The sequence below is a fragment of the Lepidothrix coronata genome, unplaced genomic scaffold, assembly GCF_001604755.1.
Source record: "Lepidothrix coronata isolate B3197 unplaced genomic scaffold, Lepidothrix_coronata-1.0 Scaffold10, whole genome shotgun sequence".
Lineage (NCBI taxonomy): Eukaryota > Metazoa > Chordata > Aves > Passeriformes > Pipridae > Lepidothrix > Lepidothrix coronata.
Genome location: NW_016690190.1, coordinates 3544464 through 3565240, shown reverse-complemented (window position 1 = coordinate 3565240; position 20777 = coordinate 3544464). Strand labels below are relative to the sequence as shown.

At 43.3% G+C, this 20777-nt stretch overlaps 1 protein-coding gene and 1 long non-coding RNA gene across 4 annotated transcripts in view; both read right to left on the bottom strand.

The window, feature by feature from the left end:
* Positions 1–5585, bottom strand: part of TMEM178B (transmembrane protein 178B) — a 239011-nt gene extending 233426 nt beyond the window's left edge. For all 3 annotated transcript variants that reach the window (XM_017804689.1, XM_017804688.1, XM_017804687.1), the window contains exon 1: positions 4299–5585. In XM_017804689.1, the coding sequence (XP_017660178.1) occupies positions 4299–4680 (382 nt within the window). In that variant the 5' untranslated portion in view covers positions 4681–5585. The remainder of the gene's footprint in view (positions 1–4298) is intronic.
* Positions 5586–16614: 11029 nt separating this feature from the next.
* LOC108492402 lies at positions 16615–20682 on the bottom strand. Its single transcript, XR_001873099.1, has 3 exons — positions 20141–20682; positions 16784–16942; positions 16615–16693 (listed from the first exon to the last, which is right to left on the bottom strand). It is a non-coding gene; the product is annotated as an uncharacterized LOC108492402 (long non-coding RNA).
* Positions 20683–20777: the final 95 nt, after the last annotated feature.

Genomic DNA, 20777 nt, shown 5'->3' with positions numbered 1-20777 from the left:
GGGTCACTACAAGTCGTATACAAGGAGTGGTGAGCTGCTGGTTGCCAAAGCAGGACATAAACTCTGCCTTCTCCCATCCACAAGTGGACACTCACCTGCATTCCAGCTGTCTGCTTGCTTAGTGGTGGAGGCGGTTGGTTCACTGGGAGTGGTTGCTAGGGTGAGGGATTGTTGCTTTTGCTAGAAATTCCGTGGTTAACAGGCTAACAGTGGACCTAATAGGATATAGTGAACACTGTGTTCAAAGAGGCGTTAAGCAGCAGGGCTATTTAGTTTGTGGAGAAGCCTGGACAAACACCTGAAAATTGGAAGAAGCTTAAAGTATTGTGCTGAACAATCCCAGAGCCAGCATTTCCTGACTCTGCAAGGCTTTAGGGACCAGGAGTGAAACTCTGGTCCTGAGATGCTAAAAAACTTGATGAGATGCGAAAGCAGAGGAACAGCTCTGTTAGCTCTTTCTTTTTGACTGGTTCTTCTGTACCAGAGTGTTTTCCCTCAGTCCAAGTAGTCCATTCCCAGAAATAAAGACTATTCAGGTGAGAAAGAACATCAGTTTGCATGTTCAACTCCAATAATTTCTTTATTGACTGTAATTTCTGTTGTTTCTGGTTTAATTTTTTTTTTTCCCATGATGACAAAGAGAACAAATTTTGCCTAATTTTGATGCAGCTTTAGAATATTCTTCAGGCCTTTGGTCTCATCTCATGCTTGCCTGCCTCTCCCTGATTATGTGTACTTGTGACAATCTCCTTTAATTCACTGCGTATTTACCTAATTGTATTATTTTGAAGTATGCACATAGGTTCTATGAAAATGTAAAAAAAAAGGATAGGAAAAATATAAAAAGGACCAACTATTTTTTTTATATGCAGTAGTCTCTATTACATCTATGTAAAAGAAACCTTAAGTAACAGATCTCCAGTTTATCTAGCAAAATCCAACCTAAAAGTCTTGATTTATTTCCTAGAAAGTAAAAATTAAAAATTAAAAAATACAGAATAGAATTACAGAAGTGACATAGCCTATTAGGAACAGAACTGTTTTTTAAAATCACTGGTATCAGAATACTACCAAGTACCACAGTGCCTGATCCTACCACAAGCCATTGCCTATAGCTTGTATTAATTTCAGCAGAGTTCATAAGCAGAATAACTGCAGGGTATTTGCAAAGCTAGTTAGGCTCTTAATGACCATTTTTTGTTATCCTTTACAAATCTACCATTCTCAATAGACAAATCTACCATAATGTCAAAATAGACAAATCTACCATTCTCAATACTGAAAGTTTTGCCTAGGGAAAAATGTAGGATCTGTTTTAAAATAAATGGATCACAGATTCTGTCCAGCATTAAAAACAAATAAACAAACACAACCCAAAACACTTAATAAAATTTACATTCACTTACCTATAGCATTACACCCAATATTTGGGACCAGAATCTGCATTAGTTTATCTAGTTCAGGAAAAGGTGTGCTAGATTAAATTAAGAGAGGAAGGAGAGTTAAACATTCTCTTTTATAAGGTATTTGCCCTGGAGCTCAGAGAGAGAGAGAGAGAGAGAGAGAGAGATTTTATCTGTGGAGAAATACATACCCCAGTCAGGTTATTTTATTGCTACAGGTAGAGAATATCTGCAGCCCTTTTCACCTGCACAGGGCATACTCTCCCACAGCACCCAGCCCTGCAACCTTTAACTCCCAGGGAAGTATCTGTCATGGAAGTAAAGACTACTTCTAGTTTTTACTTCCATGACAGATGATGTTGGGTTGAACCTGGAATACCTGCCTTGTTTTGAACTCACAGCTGTTCCCAGCATTGGACAGCAACAACACTTACTTCACTTTCATCATGTAAGTGAGGATCGTAAAAGAAAAAAAAAAAATCTCCATTTTTATTTCTGAGCAAGTCAAACACTTTATTTTATCAAACTGTCATTATATTTGCTTTTCTATGTTTTAATCTGGAGGTGCCAAAGGAACACACACCTCTATAGCATTTGTGTGTGACTCTTCATCACAGCTGAGAGCTATAGTATAGGCAGATCCTCACTGAAGAAAGGCCATCAAACGAACTAAAATTTTGGTGTTCGGTGTTCAGTGTTCAGAGCCTCCCTCTCTCAGTGTACAATGAACTTCGCTAAATGTGTATCAAAAGACCTTTAAGGAGGGCAAGGAGTGACACACACCCGTATTTGCACATACCTCCCTTTTGTGCACAAGTTGCACTTCTGACCTTCGGGCAGTGACTCTTCGAAGTGGCTCCCTGGCCACTTGCAGACACAAATGTCCAGGAGTGTGTGTGCAGGAACACTCACTACACCTGAGCCTGGGAATCCCTTGCTACCAGCTGAATGCTGGATATTGAGTTGGTTCACTAAACACACTCACACAGGCTCATTCACACGCTCATATACGCACAGGAACACACACAAATTGCAGCAGGATCTTTCAAAGACCACCTTCTCCTGCAATTAACCACCTCAGCTTGATTTGTCACATTTTCTCTACAGTTAACACTTAGCAGAGCTGCCATTACAGATAACCCAGTGCCAGGCAATTTCAGCTTTTACTGGCAAGAGAAACGGACATTCCTGAACTCAGGACAAGGCAGGCAGGGAAAGAGGAACAAGTCTCACTTATTTCAAGATGAAAAACCTCTCTAATAACTGCAACTCCATTTGCCAAAGGTGAGCTCTGGTGACATGTTCGCCCGCTGTCAAGGTTGAATTTGTTGATGCCCCAAGCACAGTGAGCACACGTGGCAGAGCAATCCAGCCCTCCACGGCAGCCCAGCACATACACATCCTCACCTAGACAGGGAATAGGAATGACTCCCTTGGCACGGAAACCAGCAGCAGGGTGTCTGGGGTGTCTGGGTGCTGACAGGCTTTGAGCATGTTCACTTGCCCATTACAAATGGGACTGAAGACAACAATCTATTTCATAGGAGTTGTTACACAGCAGATAGATATCAAGGGTCCCTAGCAACATAGACAGAATCCCAATCAGTGATCCGGGTTCCCTGGCATGCCATCTGTTTGTACTGGTTTGGTGCAAACCTGTAACATGCTACTCACCTCCAGCGCTCACTTGCAAAAGATAAGGAACAAAACATATACATGGGCAAACACGTGTGAAAGATCACCCCTCGTGAATAATTAGCTTTGAGCAATAATTCCGCTTGTAATGTTTGAAGAGGGAATTAACGCAGGCTGTCAAGGGAGTTTGGGATAGAGGACACACTTAGCAGACAAGTATTTTAAAAGATTGCACTGTGTAAGAAACAGTGATTTCACTACGATGGAAATAAACCAGTGGGGAATCTTCTGAATGCAACGAAAGAACCATGGGAGGGAAATGTTATCCTGTAGTAGGGAGTAACCATGCTGTGGGTAGCAAAGATGCCGTCATCCTTTACTGAAACCCTCATCATCCTGCAAAAACATGCATCTTCTGTAAACAGGATGTTTAGGCTGGGTTTTACACCTGTGTCCCCTTCCTATACTTCAGATCAAAGAAATATTTGGGACCATCACCTTGAATCATTACCTTGGGGGAAAAATTAAGACGAAGGACCAAAAGAGAAAAAAAAAAGACAGCACAAAAATGCTACAGGCGAACAGATGCATCTCCACCCCAAGAGAAAATTATTCCTTTCTAATAAATTCATGTAAGGTTTTGTAGATATTGAAAATATTCCAAAACATAGCTCAGTGTAAACAGCAAGCTGGGTTTCCTCCTGCTCTTTAGCATTTCTCTTTGTTTACTCTCCATTTGAGAATTAAAAAAGCTTGCATGTGAGCACTGCAAATGGTGTATTTCAGGACTGATGGGGTATTTGGTAAGGGAATCAGAAAATGCAGACATATGTAGCATCCAATAAAATATTCCATGCTTTGCCTGAGCCACCAGGGTCAAACATAATTAAAAAAAAAATCCAGTGTCTGCTTTATTAATATTTTTATTTGTGTTTGAAAAATAATCTGATACCATGGTGATGGGCAGACTGTATCAAGTGTAGAGAGAAAGACATGAAAGAGACATTCTGGGGTGTGTCTGCTCTCACCCCCACTGCCTTCTTGCTCCCAAACCCCATGTCTCAGCAGTGGAGACCCCATGGGAAACTGCCCTGGCAGTTCTTCTGGAAGCAATGCCCAGCCCAGCCAGTTCACTCAGTGCAAGGAGAGGTATTTGGCTGGAAACAGCAGCTCCCATCTGTGAGCCCAAATGGCTCTGCTCAGCCCCTGCTCATCTCAGGAGGGCCTGGCATGTTCATTTGGTAAAAAAACAGCCCTTACCTTTGGCAATCAGCTCCTCCAGCTCCTGGTCGAATCCCTGTCGGTGGCATTTCCTCCAGAGCCCCATGTTGGTCGAGTTGTACTGTCTGTTGCACTCGTCGACTGCGCTCATAGCAAAGATCTGCCTCCTGTTTCTTGCCAAGAGGAGTTTCCCTTCCCAGCGGTCCAACCTAGACCTGCTGGCCCTGAGAGGCAGGTTGTTGTTGGAGTTATAAATGAAGCCAGGATCATTTCTCTTTGTGGTGATGCTCTTGCACCTCTCTCTGTGCTTCCTGGCATCAGTTTCGTACCAATGGTCAGAGCAGATTGCCACAGCCAGCATGCCCAGGGCACACAGAGCTAAAGACAGGCCAGCATACAGCAGTAACCTTCCAGCAGCCATACCTCAGCTTCACAGAAACACCATGGACATCTTCACAACAGGCAAAGCCCTTGGGTGTGAGACCACGCAAAAACCTCCAGAGCAGCTGGAGTTAGGTGTCACTTGGCAGAGTCTGCCTCAAACATCCCCAACTCCCGTGGCTCACATCCACACTGCAGAGGGATGCTGAGAGCGCTACAAAGTTCTGCCCTGGAGGCAGTCCTGGAGTCTCATCTGCCTCTCCTCCTCTACAGAGGAGACCTGGCGAGGAGAAACACAGCCTTGCACCTCCAATGGGAGCGAGCCAGTGACCCACCTACACAAAGATGTCCTGCTCCCCTCACCACGAGCACCCGAGTGACAGGGGCTGAAGGGATGTATCCCCCTGAAGAAACCTGATGGCTGATCAGTCCATTAATCTCTTTCAATCCGGCCAGCTCAGAAATCCAGAAGAGATGGCTTTTAGATCAGCAAGCTCACCACAGTATCATCACAGAGCAGAAAAGTTCAACAGCTTGACATCTCCCGCTTGCAAGCAGCCAGTTGTCCCGTTTACAGGAATGGGTGACTTGTCTTTTGTCAGCGGCTCAGCAAGAGCATCATCGTCTGAATGGTCGGTCACTTGCTTGGGTTTAAAGCGGGGTCGAGGGGGAGGGAGCAAGAGGGGGGAGCAATCTGTTGTTGTTGCTGGCTGCTGCTGCTGCTGCTGCTGCTGTTTGAAACCGTGGTTAAAACATACCCTCCCCGGCTGGCTCTGGAAACGCGGGCACGCACGGGGTCTCTCCCTCAGCAGACTTCGCTGACAGTCACTGGCATCTTGGCTTCGGAAACATCTCGGCTTCTCTCTGCCAGCCTTGCCATTCGCTCGCCTGCTTTATTCGCCGGCGCTTTCATCCAGGCAGCCCAACGCCGCGCTCCCTTCCTTCCCCGGCGGTCCTGGACAGCGCTCCGGCAGCCTCCCGGCTCCCGGGCCGGGGAGAGGCGGCGGGAGCAGCCGCAGCCCGGCAGGACCCGGCGCCGGCCGCGCTCCGCCCGCTAGGCAGCACGGGGGGCTGCCCTCGGCCCCGGCATCCTTCTTCCACACACACACAACACACACGCTGCTGCCCCCCCTTCCGCTGGGATCTGAAAAGCTTCCTCCGTCCCCGGAGCCGGGATGTGTTGTGCACAGTTTTCCTAACACGGCGGCACGTTAGCCATCTGCAAGATGAAGGCAGGCGGGCAGGGCTACGGCTGGCGGAGAGGATGCTGAGGAGCGGGGAGGGGAGGGAGGTCGGGGGAAACCGAACCAAAACAAACCGGGGCGGAGGGGCGGAGGGGGTGGGGTGGGGGAGCTACACACCTTACACGGGGAGAGGAAAGCAGCCCCTAACTGTTGTCAACAGCTTTCGGTCTGCACCATTTCTCTGCCATATGGCCCGATCTCCACGTCGGAGCTGAGATTTTTAGCTCAGCAGCTTCATACGAATCGTATCCCCAGCATCAGCAGTTATATTTTCAGACATATTTTTTTTCTCCTTAAATTTTCACTCCCTTTCTCTTTAATGGGAATAACTCACCCATTTTGTGGAGATCAAGTGCAACAGAAGGCGAGCTGAAGTCCCCAAGCTTTAGAAATCTCATTTCACCGTTTTTAACCCAAATAAAAGCGAATCCAATCTTCTGTATACCCGGGAATCTTTCCTTGTTCAAACACCGAGCCCTGCAGCCTTGGCCGAAGCCTACAGATCGAGCATACAGAGCGCTGAGCCAAAAGCCAGTGATGTCACCCATGCAACGTGAGACTCATTTCTTATTTCTCTATCCTCCTTAAAGATAAACTGCACCACTTCCCAGGCAGGAAATGTCGAAGCCTTACTTTCTTAAGAGGGGAAAATGTAAAACCTGGATTTAACTGGATCCTGCTCATTCTTGGTCACAAGCCCTTACACTGTGTCAACCAAGTCCAAGACAAGCAGAGTTGTTTCTCACTGCACCAAAAAAATCCCAATCTACTACATAATACAGAGCATGAGCTCGAAAAAAAACCCTGGATTCGAGACCTTCTGTGATCCAGAAGACTGAGGCCTTCATACTCTGAACTGTACTGTTTAAAAAGGAAATAAAAATGGCCATTTCCCTTGCAACAAAAAGCTCTGGAACCTGGCACATCCTGATTTGTGAGCACCACAGCATCCTGGAGCTGGCAGAGGAACCTAGTTAGCCCCATCCAATATTTGGCTCCCACACAGCAGCGACTCCTCAGCACGAACAGGAAACAATGCAGTTGCTCCTACTGCACCAAAAAGTCCACAGCCCGATGCCTCTCCACAGATGTGTGCTGTAAAAATGTACATCCACACTGGATCCTACCAACTTTTGGCCCCTAGATCCCAAGTTGTGCCATCTGAATTGAAAATAAGCACAGTCTTTATTGGAGCCCTGGAGCTGGTGACAGCCATCAGCCCCAAGAGGGGGAGTCCTGGGATTTTACTAGCTTTTAACCTTAGCCACACAAATTATATGCTCTCTCCAGTGGGGAGAGCAGAGGTGGAATGTAGTAGCTCTTTGTGTATCAGAAATACATACCTGGATTTTCCCATGGAATACAGCTGCAACAGGGAAAAAAAAAAAAAAAAAAAAAAAAAAAAAAAAAAATGCCACATATGACTGGATCATAACAGGTTTTGGCCCCAAACCAAATTGTATTATCAAAAAAGGCAAAGTGACTACTTCCATTTTACCTGGTAAAGCCAGGTCCCAGGTCAACTGGGATTTTCAGCTGCAGAAGGATATCTGTCCCATTAAACTATTTTTGGTTTGAAATGTACCATACTCTCTAACCCCCTTGCATGCTTACAAAACTGGCAAAGTCAATCATCCAAACCATAGATGTTACAATAATCCGTATCTGCTGGAACAGCTCTATTGCAAGATTTCAATGTTATGTTATGGATATGAACTGTATCTGGAAAGCTCTAGATAAAGTTAATTGTTTTATTGAAACAAGGCCCTGGTTTAAATTTTTTAGCAGTAACTTCCCTTTGTTGTTAATAATAAAGACAAATATTTGAGGATCTAAGGTTTCTTTAAAAATAGTTCAGCACAGATGGATCCACTTCTATAACTGGATTTTTCAAGCAACTACATGTCAGTAGATAAAAAGACCTACATTTTATAGTGAGCTTGGAGCAGCCATACTTGTTGTCTGTTCAGAGATAAAATTTAGAGGTTTGTGGTCAAAAAGCTGCTGGCTCCTACAAGAAGACGACAAACAGGTTTCTGGTATTGCACCCACGTAGAGATGAGAGTGCACCTGGATTTCTTTGTCAATTTTTAGCATCAAGTCCCAAGCCAAAGGATGAGAACAGGGAACAAACGTAATTTTACCAGCCTTATTTTTTGGTTGATTGTTGGTTTTTCAATTTAAGCACATAAGTCTGTTATATCTACTTTCTATTTAGAGTGAAGGGGAAAACAAAACAGTTTTCTGTCTAAATATCCAGTTTACACAGGACTGGGAGACCGGGGCTAAGAGCAAAATGGAGGATCCAGCTACAAGAACTGTTTTTCTCATGATACTGGCCAAAGATACATTCAGGGATGGAAAAATCATATAATGTAATCATACCTACATTTCTTTCTAATTAAACATTAGGATTACAGTCCAAAGAGCCAAGATTTGGTTGGACCCAGAGAGGTCCAGGTGCCAGGTTTTCCCATCACACTCCAAGGCAGTAAGATAGTTTGGGGTAGGGGGACTTTGTACCTGGAGAAGCCAAACTTGTTCCCTCTTCTCATTCTTTAACAGGGATTTGAAAGCCAAAAATTGGCATGTAGTTCCAGGTTTTATCTTTTTCTCTGAAAAGGAATTTCAATGGCAGTTTCTATGCCTTTTTTTTTTTTTTGCTAGCATTTGTAGCTTTATCAGATGGCAGTCTACATCCTCCTGCAAGTCACCTTAAATATATAACTGTAGGAGAAATTGTTGGATTTCAGATGAACTCCACTTTAAGAATCAAAATTTTTTCCCCCATATCATCATTATTCCTTTCTTTTCAGGAGGGGCAGAATATTGCTTTCTGTAGGCATCGGGAACCTTTCCTCTGTCTCTTCCCAGGATTATTACAGACAGCCCCTTCTCAGCACAAACAGATCATTATTAAATTCTCTTCTTCCCACCCCACCCCCTCCTCATCACAGGATGCGGGAAAAAACAATCCTTGTCAATCTTCAGGTGAATGTAAGCTGAAAGAAAGACATTCAGAAAAAAACCCTGCATGCACACTTGGGCTACACGGAAACCACTCCCGACAGTGAATTAAGGGCATCTCGGCAAAGGCAGCTAATTCATGGGTCTTAAATCAATCAGGGAGTGAAAATACAGTTTTGGTAAAAGCTGAGGCTTTCTTTTCTGCAGATTAGGATTTCAGTGATCCAGAGGGAAAGCTAAAGCTCTTGGGTGCACACAAAAATGTCTGAAGGCATGGGACAGAGAACCGGCTCCCAGTGAGTCTGTTCAGAGCCAGCTCCTTGTGACGAGCCGTGCGCTGCCTGCTACACCTTACTACGGATGTTATCTTACAGATAGGGCCAGTCTCCTCTCCATTCCCTCCCGGGATTGTTTCCGCTCTCCTTAGCATCCTCCAGCGACCAGCGCCCACCGCCTCTCAGGAAAGCTCCAGACACAAAAGCAAAGCGAGCGCCTCTACCAAGGTACACAGAGGTGGGGTCTTGGGCTAGAAGGGGGGGAAGGGCAAAGTTAATGGACAACCAATTGCAATTTGCTCTTTTATCGTGTTTTTTTTTTCTGTTGGTGGTTTTTTCGTTGGTGGTTTGTGGGGTTTTTTTAACATCAAAATGACCTCCACCATATTCTTCTTCTTCCTCCTTTTTTTTTTCTTTTAAAGAAAAAGAATTCAGTGCCATCTAGTGGGGGAGGGGATTGAGCTGCCCATTCCACAGGATCTGTACTGCTAATTCAGTTATTCAACAGGGAGAGAGAATCTTCAGTATTTCCCTGCTCTCTCTGTGATCTTCACCTCTTGAGAGGTGACGTTTAATTTACATGGGCTCCAGCCTTCATTCTTTGTAATGAACCACCTACTGAAGACATAGGACCTTGTACTAGTGTTGTATTACCTGGGGCAGCACTGGCTCTGGAGGCAGTTTGCTGCTCTAATTACAGGATTTCAAATACAAGACAGTAATCAAACCAAACACAGATATAACAAATTATATCTGCTAATATTTTTTATCATTCCAATGCGCCTTGGGTACTGGTGTACGTGAATTCTCAGCATGCCAGCCCTTCTATTAACACAGACATAAAAGATGCTGCCATAGAAGCATCTTATGATAACTCCCACAAACACTTGACCCATCAGTCAAACAGACTTTGGGTGTTCAGGTGACTCAGAACCAAGCAGAGGCTCTAAAAAGGAAGATCTGGACCAAAAAACACTGTATAAAAACTTTGCCATCTAAACACCAGGAGTTAATCACTTGTTAATGTCCCTTCTATTTTTTTTTTAATAGAAAAAGACATTTTCAGAGGTAAACATCAGCCAGCTGCATAAACACTGGCTAGCCATACACACACACATACACACAAACACACACACACACACAGAGATTAGGCAGACAGCTGTCTACACACTCGTGTTTATCTGTGCACACACTGGTATCTAGCTGCCCACACCAGCACCTAGCTGGACATCTTCTGCTCTCCTTACTGGCAACTCCCAAAAGAGATTTGTTTTGCTCTCCTTAAAAAAAAATCATTTGGATTTCAAAGTTAACCAAGTTAGTGAGTATCAGATTTAAGATCACCCATGCAACATTAATTCGCCCTGCATGCAAACACATTATGATACCATCTTTAATAACATGATTTTTGTTTCCATGGGTCTCCTGCTTTTTACAGTGCAAAGGATGGATGCTGCTCACTTAATGAACACTATTCAAATTTTCTCGTATCCTTATCATCCAATGTGTGGTGCGTGTACTGTTTACTGCAGAGCATCCAGATCCTGCTTTGCATACAGAATGATTAATTTCCTCAAGGGCTTTTCTACAGTGGTGCTCTAATCGTAGTGTTGGAGGGTTGGGGTTTTTTTTACAATCATCAATGAGTTTATCTTCACAGCTCTCTGCTGAGGAACAGAGATAAAAGCCAATATTTTCAAACATGTCAGTGTATTTTGGGTGTTCCATTAAAGGAGCTCAGAACCAAACTTCTAGAGTACTTAGCACCTTCTTTCCTCAGAGAACAGCTCCCAGTCACCTTGGCTCTAGACACAGTGGGCAGTATTCTCACAGATTAGTGCATGGGTGACTGAAACTGGATAGACAGAAAATGGGGACCACCTGGACAGAAGTTGGGAAGAATGTAATTTTTTTGAGTCACCTAGCTTCATAACAGCAACTCTTACGAAGGGTGAAATACAATCCAATTTTCATTTCAATTCAAATGCCTTCACCATGTGACCATGATTTTTCCTGCCTGTATTATTCATCTGCTAGGCTCACTACACAGCCTCCAAACTCTCCACCAAACAGCCACCATGTCAGGATGACAAAGTCCTGGTTCATTTGTCATCTACCATGAATGGAAACAGAATCTGGGCAGAAGGTAGGATCTGATCATGTATCTTACTTCATGACCACAGGACACAAGTGAATGGAATCCATGAGCAATCTTTATTCTGGTGTTTTCTAAGAGTCTTGATTTAGTGACCTGAAGTTGTGATGAACAGGGGAAGCACACACGAGGTGAGACAGAATTGGTCAGGGGGTCAGGAGCCGAATGGAGTGTAGCATCAAAAGAACAGGTTTATTCTGGGAGGAAGCAAAACGAATTGCTGGGCAGAAAGCAGGAAGACAGGAAGGTGAGCAGTCCTGTATCATCTTTTTCAATAAAGCTGAGGGAATGGCCAACACTAAATGGCCTCACACAGATACAGGTTAAAGAGTAACCAGCTAAAAAGAACCATAGTATAATGTTGTTTTTCTAAAGACAAAATGAAGCAAAAGACTGGTGGCTTTCCACTAAAATTGCTTCCCCCTGTGAAAACTTACCCTATTATTTAGCTGTCAACTGTCAAAACTGCATCATTGTTAACAACTTAAGGCTACACTGTGCACACAGCTATGTATGATAACCACTGCTTCTCATGAGAACACCTCCAAGGATATTTTCAAGCTCAGGTAAAACGAGGATGAACTACTATAAACTAAACCTTTCCCCAAACTGCACAACACAGACATCATGGCTGGAAAACATCAGCCCAAGCAGTTAAAGTTTAGCAGAGCTATAAGCTACCAAAAAAAAGGCCTGTTAGGCAAACCTAGTCTGCTGAAGGCATTATCTCTGCATTGCTGCACTGCCTCCACCCAGACCGAGCGTTCTTGGGCACTGTGGTAATCTGCAGAGTGACTTGGGAGCTATTGCTCCACCTGTAAAGTTGTTGCCACCAGTTTTAGGTTTTTCAACCGGTTGATAGAATGTAGGTCAGGCTACATTTAACATGTCGAGTACTAAAACAAAAAACTCAGGAGAGCCAGCCCTGTCCCTGTCTCTTGAGTTCTGAGTAAACACTCAAGTGCTTCCAATGCCAGAGGAGCAACAAGAAGAGATTTAAGGAAAAGAAAAGACCTAAGCTGTGCACGTGTAAGCCTCTACTGAGAGAGAAAGTTTTGCTTGGAGACAACTCAGCCAAAGCACAAGGGCAATATTTAGCCCTCAGGGCTCTTTCAAATTCATCTCCCTACAAGAGAAAACACATCTTAGCCCTGGCTCTCACAAGCAGAGATTCAGCTCCAATGTGATGCACTCTGTGATCGTAGCAGCCACTCTGTTGTGTCCTGCTTATTGTCTTGCCAGCTTGGTAGTCAACATCTTCATATTCTACAGCTTCTTCTCCTCTGAGCTGGACTAGGTTTCACAGGAACAGACCTGTTTTCCCAAAAGCCTTGCTAAGAGGACTGCTATTTCATACAAGCCCCTCTGTACTTCCCCCAGTTTACCTTATGGATGCATCAGGCCCAGCCTCCTACCCTAAATCCTGCTGCAGGAAAAACCCGTTGCCTGCTGCAGTGATGAAGGTGACATTGCTCTGGATGCAGGAGTTGTATAGCAAGGTTACTTGCTGCCTAAAGCCAGCTACAAAAGGAAGATGGCTCTCCAACATCACCGTCATTGGGCTCAGCTGAAAACAGGAGATATTACTTCATTAAAATTCATAGATCTTGTGACTTTTATAGAAATAGCAAGTAGAATCCAGGATGGCAGAGATGAGATATTAGGGCCAAAGAGTAATGACTGAGAGCAAAAACTCAGACTTCTGGCTGCCAATAATAAACATATTTGGTAAGAAGTGACTTTTATTCTAAAAGCTACATCTAACACATTGATCTTCAATATATTAAAGCCTGAATAATTCTGATTTTGCTGTACTGCATCGATATGTAGTTCATATAGGCAGTCTAATATCTGCAGCACTGTTACTTTGCTTGACGTGGCAAGTCACACTGTACAACCTTACCTAAACTTCTGACAGATTCCAGAACATGTTGCTCATTCCCTGAAAGACTTTTGGACATGGTTTCTATCAGCAGTGCTTTGTGAACTAATCACTGAAAGACAGAGCCACAGTCTCTGTAGACTGATAACATGGTGTTTTGTAGTGAGTGTATCACATCCATGACTGGATCTCAGCTGCCAGTTCAATTGGTTGCTTCTTTTAATCACAAAAGAAGAAAAAGGATTAGTTAAAAATCAGGATTCATAGATGATAAGAAATCATGATGTAATGAACTGGAAAGAAAACCAATAAGCAAAATCAAAAATAGCACCTGCTTAGAAAAACTGTATTCTCTACAAGCACTGCTTCATTTTGGAACATGACTCAGAAGACCTCAGTCTTCATCTATTTCATTTGGCTGTGAAGTCCCAGCAGAGTAGATTAATTTAAATTAAAAAAAAAAATTGTATACATACATATTGTGTGTCTCTGTAATAGCAGCTGACATCTAGGATGATAAACTCTCTATTTAGACACAAGTATGTTTCTATCCTAAACAGTTTTGCATTTACTTCTCTTCATTTATTATCACCAAGTATATTTGCATCCAAATAAAGTAGTTGGTTCTTCAGAATTCATCCATTTGTGCAGTTCATTTCCCCACCTCAAGCTTTATCACTGTGAAATCACAACTTGTAGTTGAGGATTTGATTAGATCACAAAAAAAGGATTAGAGCTCCAGATGGGACACACACAGCAGGAAGAACTGAATGCCTAAGCAAGAAGACCTGGTTTCTACGCAATTGCCATTGGTTTGTTAGTCTTAACCAAGAATGAAACAAAGAGAAGGAAAAAAAATCTATACATTTCATGCTACCAGTGCTCATTTTGTAAGAGAAGGGAGCAACTGCTTAAGGACTGTTCTTCTTCTGTCAACACTGGAAGGGATACTGAGCAAGTTTGCAGATGACACAAAACTCAGAGGAGCTGTTGACTCCCTCAAAGGCAGGGGGGCCCTGCAGAGAGACCTCGACAAATGAGAGGGCTGGGCAATCACCAGTCATATGAAGTTCAACAAGGGGAAGTGCTGGATTCTGCACCTGGATGTAAGTACAGACTGGGCTACCCTGACAGAATTAACAGCGGCTTCATGTCACCCACCAGGACTGAAGAACTCCAAACTAAAACCAAAAAAATTATCTGTTTCCACGACTCTGCCTTCAAAAGACTGTATGAGGGGGAAAGGTTGATCAGTGATGTTTAGCTCTACAAAGAGCATTGCTGAAATGACTGGGAACCTGGGAGTCCAGCCAGATCTCAGAAAATCTGCTGACTTACAGATCAACATGGTCAGAGTGGCTATCCAGAGTGCTCCCAAAGACCTGATGATTTATCCTGTGCTCAGCATTGGTTAAGATACCCTAACACAAGAAGGGACCTAAACCAGGAAAACATGGAGAGAAATCTCCATTGGAATGCACTATACAGATCAACAGGGATATATAGTACCAAAGTCTGCTGAAACTCAGGGAAGCCAACAACTCACAAACCCAAGAGATCTAGAAAAGAGTTCAATTGGAAGAAACAGGAATGTGAATTCAAACAGACCCAAACAGAATTTCCTTGGATTTTCTGTTTAAGAGAATGATGTTGTTCTGAAAAGTCTATTGCTGGAACATTTTTATTTGTACCTTGTTTTTACACCTGGCCAAATAGAGTTAGAGATAAACAGCTGGTTTGACCCCATTTGAAAACCTTGGTGGATGTCCTTTTGGATGATTGCTGCAGGGAATGATGGAAGAGAAACTACAGGAGCTTTTATCAGCAGTGAGACAGATGTCTCCATTATTTCTTTGCTTTCTGCTGTTTCTGTTATTTTAATTTTTTTCCTTTTTTTCCTCCCCCCTTCATCCCCCGGCAATACTTTTTTCCAGCCAAGACAGATGTGTCTTTGTTACTGTTGCCTTTAAAAGTTTTATGTGCATGTTGTTGGTAAAGTAACAACAATACTTGACTTCTGTAGTATGTTTTTCACTAGGGGAAGCTGAAGCATTTTCTAAGAATCAATTATTCTTCACAAAGCATTTCTGAAGCAGACATTATTATCCCCAGTTTACAGAGGGATGAAATGGCAGATAGGTTAATTAACTTGCTTAAGGTCATCCAGTGAGTTAGTAATGGAGCTGCAAAAAACCCAAGATTCAACAATTCTCATTCCCAGTCCCTTGACCTAACCACTAAGAAGTATTCCTTCTCTTCAGTCTTAAGTACTTCATTTAAATCTATCACTGATCATTTATTCTGACATATTGTTGAACTACAAATTAGTCAGTCTTAATGACAAACATGTAAATGTGTGGAAATCTGCAGCATCCTCCATCACTTGCCTGTTCAGCTTCGTGCACCCCCTGCTATGCTGAACAGCTCATCTTCCATTAAAAATGGAGAACTGTCAATACAGTTTCAGGCATCAGTCCGAGAGCATTGTGTGAAAGAGGAATAGCACTTTCTCCCTTTCCCCAGGAGGCAGGAAGGCTGCCTCAACAGCCTGGCTGTTGGGGAAAGCAATAAGCTCAAGATGCCAACTGGCTTTGAAAAATAATTTCTATTCTTCTTTAATGCTGCATCTCCCTCCCAAGTGTTTCCAGCGTTAGATAGCTGGAGCAGCAGTATTTAATAGCTACATCTTTGTAGATTTCACTCTGTGGCATTAGTTTGACGAGTCATTTTAAAGTCAAAATATCCTTCAAATGCCCACCCAAAGTCTGTCAGTCTCTTAATACTACACATTGTCTCCAGAGGGTTTTGCACTGCAGTTGTCTCCGTGGCTCAGCATGAATCGCTGCACAACAAAATGCAATTAAAGTCTGCCAATTAATCGTGATCACATAAAGAATGAATAACAAATGATTTCTAAACACATATGTAGCCAATGCCGTTTTACCAAATGCTCAGAGGGTCTTTCGACTTCACTCAGTTGAAGATGATTTTATTCCCTCATGTCAATATTTATAAGAAGAAAATGTTAGAGATCATCTTACAGCTTGATAGTTCTGAGAATAAGACTTAGGAGTGAAGTCTATCACTGTGTCACACAGGAACTACTCAAGTGCCTCGTTTCCAAGATCAACTGATACAAGTTCAGACTCTTTTTTCCTTGTAAATGTCAATAAACAAGCACCAATGAGCAAACTGGCACCCTGATCTTTATTTCTGGGTATACCTTTGCCTTCTCAGGACAAACTCACAGTGGCTCAAGTGTCAGATTTTGTCAAAATTTTGCCTTAAAGCCGTTTAACATTCAGTTAAAACTAAAATACATACACAAGAGGAATTGACCAGATAATTAATTCCAGATCATTATTGATCAAATAAAATAATTCCAGACCAAAAATCTCCCAACTATTTGTGAAAAGGTCTTTCTTGTAGTTTATCAAGAGGTCTCTTTCTCTTTTTTTCTTGCTGCTTTGCATTCATGTGCTTCATGAATGTCTCTCCATTCCCCTCATGTCTTTCCGTCACAACAGTCCCTGTGCAGAGAATGCCCATGTTGTCTTCCAGCATTGTGTCAATTCACTGACTTTTGACTTTTATTTTAGGGTTTCACCTTTTTCACTCACCAGTCTGTCACTGATTTTCTTCTAAATAATTGCTAAAAAGTCCAAACACTTTGCTCTGTTTACAGCAAAAAGCTCAGGAGGATCTAACAACATGTCCATAGAATTCAGCTCATCACAATCCCATTCCTGTTGCCAGCTTCTGCTGCTTCCTTCCATTCCCTGGAAGAAGAGAGAGCAGTTCAGCCACTGACCTGAATGTTAAGCACTAGCAAACTAAACCAGGAGTGCAGCCAGGAGTATACACATCTCTGATGGTAATTGCTCCCAGGGATGCATGTGACAGCACTGCCAGGCAGCCAGAATGGCCTGTCTAACCTGTTCTCACCATGAGCATCATCTCAGGGAGAGTGACTTGGGCAGTGCCCTCCATGGTGAACCACATCACCCCGTGAGCTTGAACTCCCTGGCAGAATATAGGGAGACAGTGTTCCAGATGAGGTGAGAAGGAACATTTTGGCTACATGGATTGCAAAATAGACCATGCTCTGCCTCTGCAAATTTGCTGTGTGTTGTCACTTTGTTGACTGTTGTGACCTTGATATTCCATCCTGAGTGTCTGTGCGCTGCCTTACTGGCACGCTAACCCTGGCTGGGTGCTCTGCAAGCAATTCTTCTCATAACCACAGCAACAACAGTGATATAGTAACATAAACAGGCTCTTGTGAGTGCACATTTTTACTTTGATTTAATAACAGCAATGTCTGACAGCAGAAACAACTGATTTCAGAGTAAAAATGGCAGAAGTTAACCAATGGAGAGCTGTTCATATATGTGCTTCCATCACTCCAGAAGAGCCATGCTGGAGCCTGAACGTATAGGCAGCAACACTGGGTCTCTGAAGAGAAAATCTTTGTATTGTGACTTAGAGATCTTTTACAACCTAAATGATTCTGTGATTCCTTCCTACTGATCCTGACCTGTGATGTGTAACTATGAGGGAGAAAGTCAGTTTGCCTACTCTTCTGATCAGGAACAGCTGTAATTCTCACACCAACCTAATCCACTAAATGTCTCTGCCCTGAAACTCAGCAGAGTAACTTGGGCAATCAGACCCCAGGGTGATAAAGGTGAAAAAACAAACAAACAAACAAACAAACAAACAAAAAACAAACACCAAAAAACTGAAATGGAACCAGAATCCTGCTTTGAGAGAAAGAGGAAGATGCTCTCCAGTGGTCTATATGCCAATTTTCAAAGTTTGGGTAACATGCAAGAAGACTGGATATTTTCATTGATGAGGTGAAACGAGATTAAACTGATGTAATTACTGGAAAAGGTAAAATGGAATCTTATAATATTTTGCCCCAATCCTTTTAAACAAATAAAGAAATTTGAAGATTGAGAAGGTAACAGTACATATGAAACCACCATCACTATTTTAGAGATGCAGACAGTAACTTGTTCCAATTAATGCTATTGAGGAGGGGTGGAATGGAGCAGGGATGGCTGCAGAGAATCAGGCCGCTTATCCCTCCAATGTACAAAAAGTGTTTGGAACTGTGTGAGGAAAATGCCCCAAATAGCCAGCAGCCATGTCTCATCAGATTTTCTAAAACTTATTTTCCATGACAGAAGTTATTCCAGTCTATATGGAAGAAGTATTTTTGAACTCAAAATGTTTAAACTACTTAATCATGGAACAAAAAAGTGGTGGTTGCTTAGGAGTCAGCTGTCGTAATTTGATTATAACAAGGACAGTTGGTATAAGAAGGAAAAAGGACAGTCCCAGTCAGGGACTGACTCACACACAGAGATGCTTCAGAAAGATTATCCCCATCATGGTGGGAGAAATGATGAGAAAATTACGATTCAAAAATAGAGGCAGAAATGTAAATGAGAGTACATATGATCTTACTCCATAAAGTCATGATTGCTTAATTAACAAAATGGCCAAATTTGGCTGAAGGACAATTTTGTCTCAGCAGTAGGGTAAAGGAAACACTCAGAAGCTAAAAGCATAGTACAGAACAACATGGAAAGGCAAAAATATCGTGAAAAAATGTCCTGTTCATACAAAAAAATGAAGACTACAGAAATGCGATTACAGACAGTAAAATGGAGAGTGCAACAGTGCCAAGGCGTATGTCTAAATAGAGATGGTAAAACAGCATAGAAGTGGCAGAAATGTTAAAAACTCATATTCCCTTCTTAAAAAGAGGCACTTTTCTTATCTAGTAAGAAAAAGAAAGGAAAGAAGCACTTTTCAGTCCATTAGTCAGTAATGAAAATAGAAAGCAATTTCTACTAGAGCTAACATTTTAAAATTAGGATATCTAGAGAACTTTTATATGACAGTCTTTGAATAACTGGCTAAAGAAATTCCATAAATGTTAATTCTTAATAATCATAGAAAGGCTTAGTTTGGAAGGGACCTTAAAGATCACCTAGTTCCAACTCCTCTCTCCCATGGGCAGGGACACCCTTCCACTAGATCAGGAATATAAAGGAAATTGCAGAGGATCATGCCAATATTCAAAAAGGACAAGAAAGGTGACCAGGGTGCCCAGGCCATGAGGCTGCTCTGCTCGTGACAAGCATGGAAAAGATGACAGAAAATTAATCAAGGAAGGACGATGGAATAACAATGTCTTCAAAGCTGAGCAGAATCTGCTCTTCTAGAAAACAGGCCCAGGCAGACAAATCCAATTTCCTCCTTCAACGGCATTACATGTTTGGCGTGTAAATGCAATCACATAATTGTCATTTAGTCAGATGTTTGCACAGGGTCTGATTTAGCATCTCCTGGCACTGATTAAAAATTAGCATAAATCGAGCACTGGGAAAGCTCACAGGAAGCGGGATTGGCAGTGGCCAAAGGGGTGTTGGGGGGAAGCATTAGCAGGGTCAGGTGCCCAGCCCCACCTCTCAGGGGCTCCCCTGGGCACACACCCTGCTCCACTCCAGGTTTGGGGGCACAAGGGTTAGTGACCAGAGACCAAGATGACGCTCGTGCTGAAAGACTGAGATTGTGCAGGTGGATTTGCCAAAGCACATATACATAAGCAGCTGAATATCCATCCTTGAAAAAAAGCAGGCAGAGGGAAGCAAAAGTTATGAGGCTAAGGACTGGCGAGGAGCACAGGAGAGAGGCACCCTAACTTGGGAGTAGAGAAGCAATTTCTCTGTGTCGTTTGGAGACACAATGAATGACAGGGAAACATTTGTGGCTCCCAAACTCTTCCTTTCATCACCTTTCAGTAAAACTAGATTTCGACAACAGTTGTCCCAGTTCACAGTCTGGTCAAGGCTGTGAGTGAAGACACCTGGCTTTCAGCTCTTTGTGTAAACTCATACCTTCTCCCAAGAGTAAAACCAACTTGTTTTTGATATTATATTAACCCAGGCAGACATTCTCACAGAGCAAGACTGCTGACTGTGTGGACATCTTCTCACACCAACCTTCACTGGCAAAAGGAAAGAATAAGATTGTATGTAGTAGCAAAAGGAAAGAATAAGGTTCTATGTAGATTTGTCATCAGCGTCTAATGAGAATATCTGCTAATTTCACGATTAGATTTAAGCATATAACTCCAAAGGTGCTTATAACAGGAAAAAGGAAAAGAGAGGAAGGCACAACGAAAACGTTCCTGACGATATTTGCAGATGCCTGTTAACACAGGAGAGCGTAACTCTCTTAAGGGGTGATAGTTTGGGTTGTCCTGTGCGGAGCCAGGAGTTGGACTGGACGGTCCTTGTGGGTCTCTTCCAACTCAGGATATTCTATGATTCTATGACGACGGGGCTCGGCACCGGACAAGCCGTCACTCATTGCGGGGAAGGAGAAGGCAGGTCCACCCGTGCAGGCGGGACCGGGGCGGGGACGATCCCGCCTCTCCCCGCTCGTCACCCGCCCGCGCCGCACTCCGGCATCACCGACCGCCCCCTCCGGCATCACCGACCGCCCCTCCGGCATCACCGACCGCCCCCTCGGCATCACCGACCGCCCCCTCCGGCATCACCGACCGCCCCCTCGGCATCACCGACCGCCCCCTCC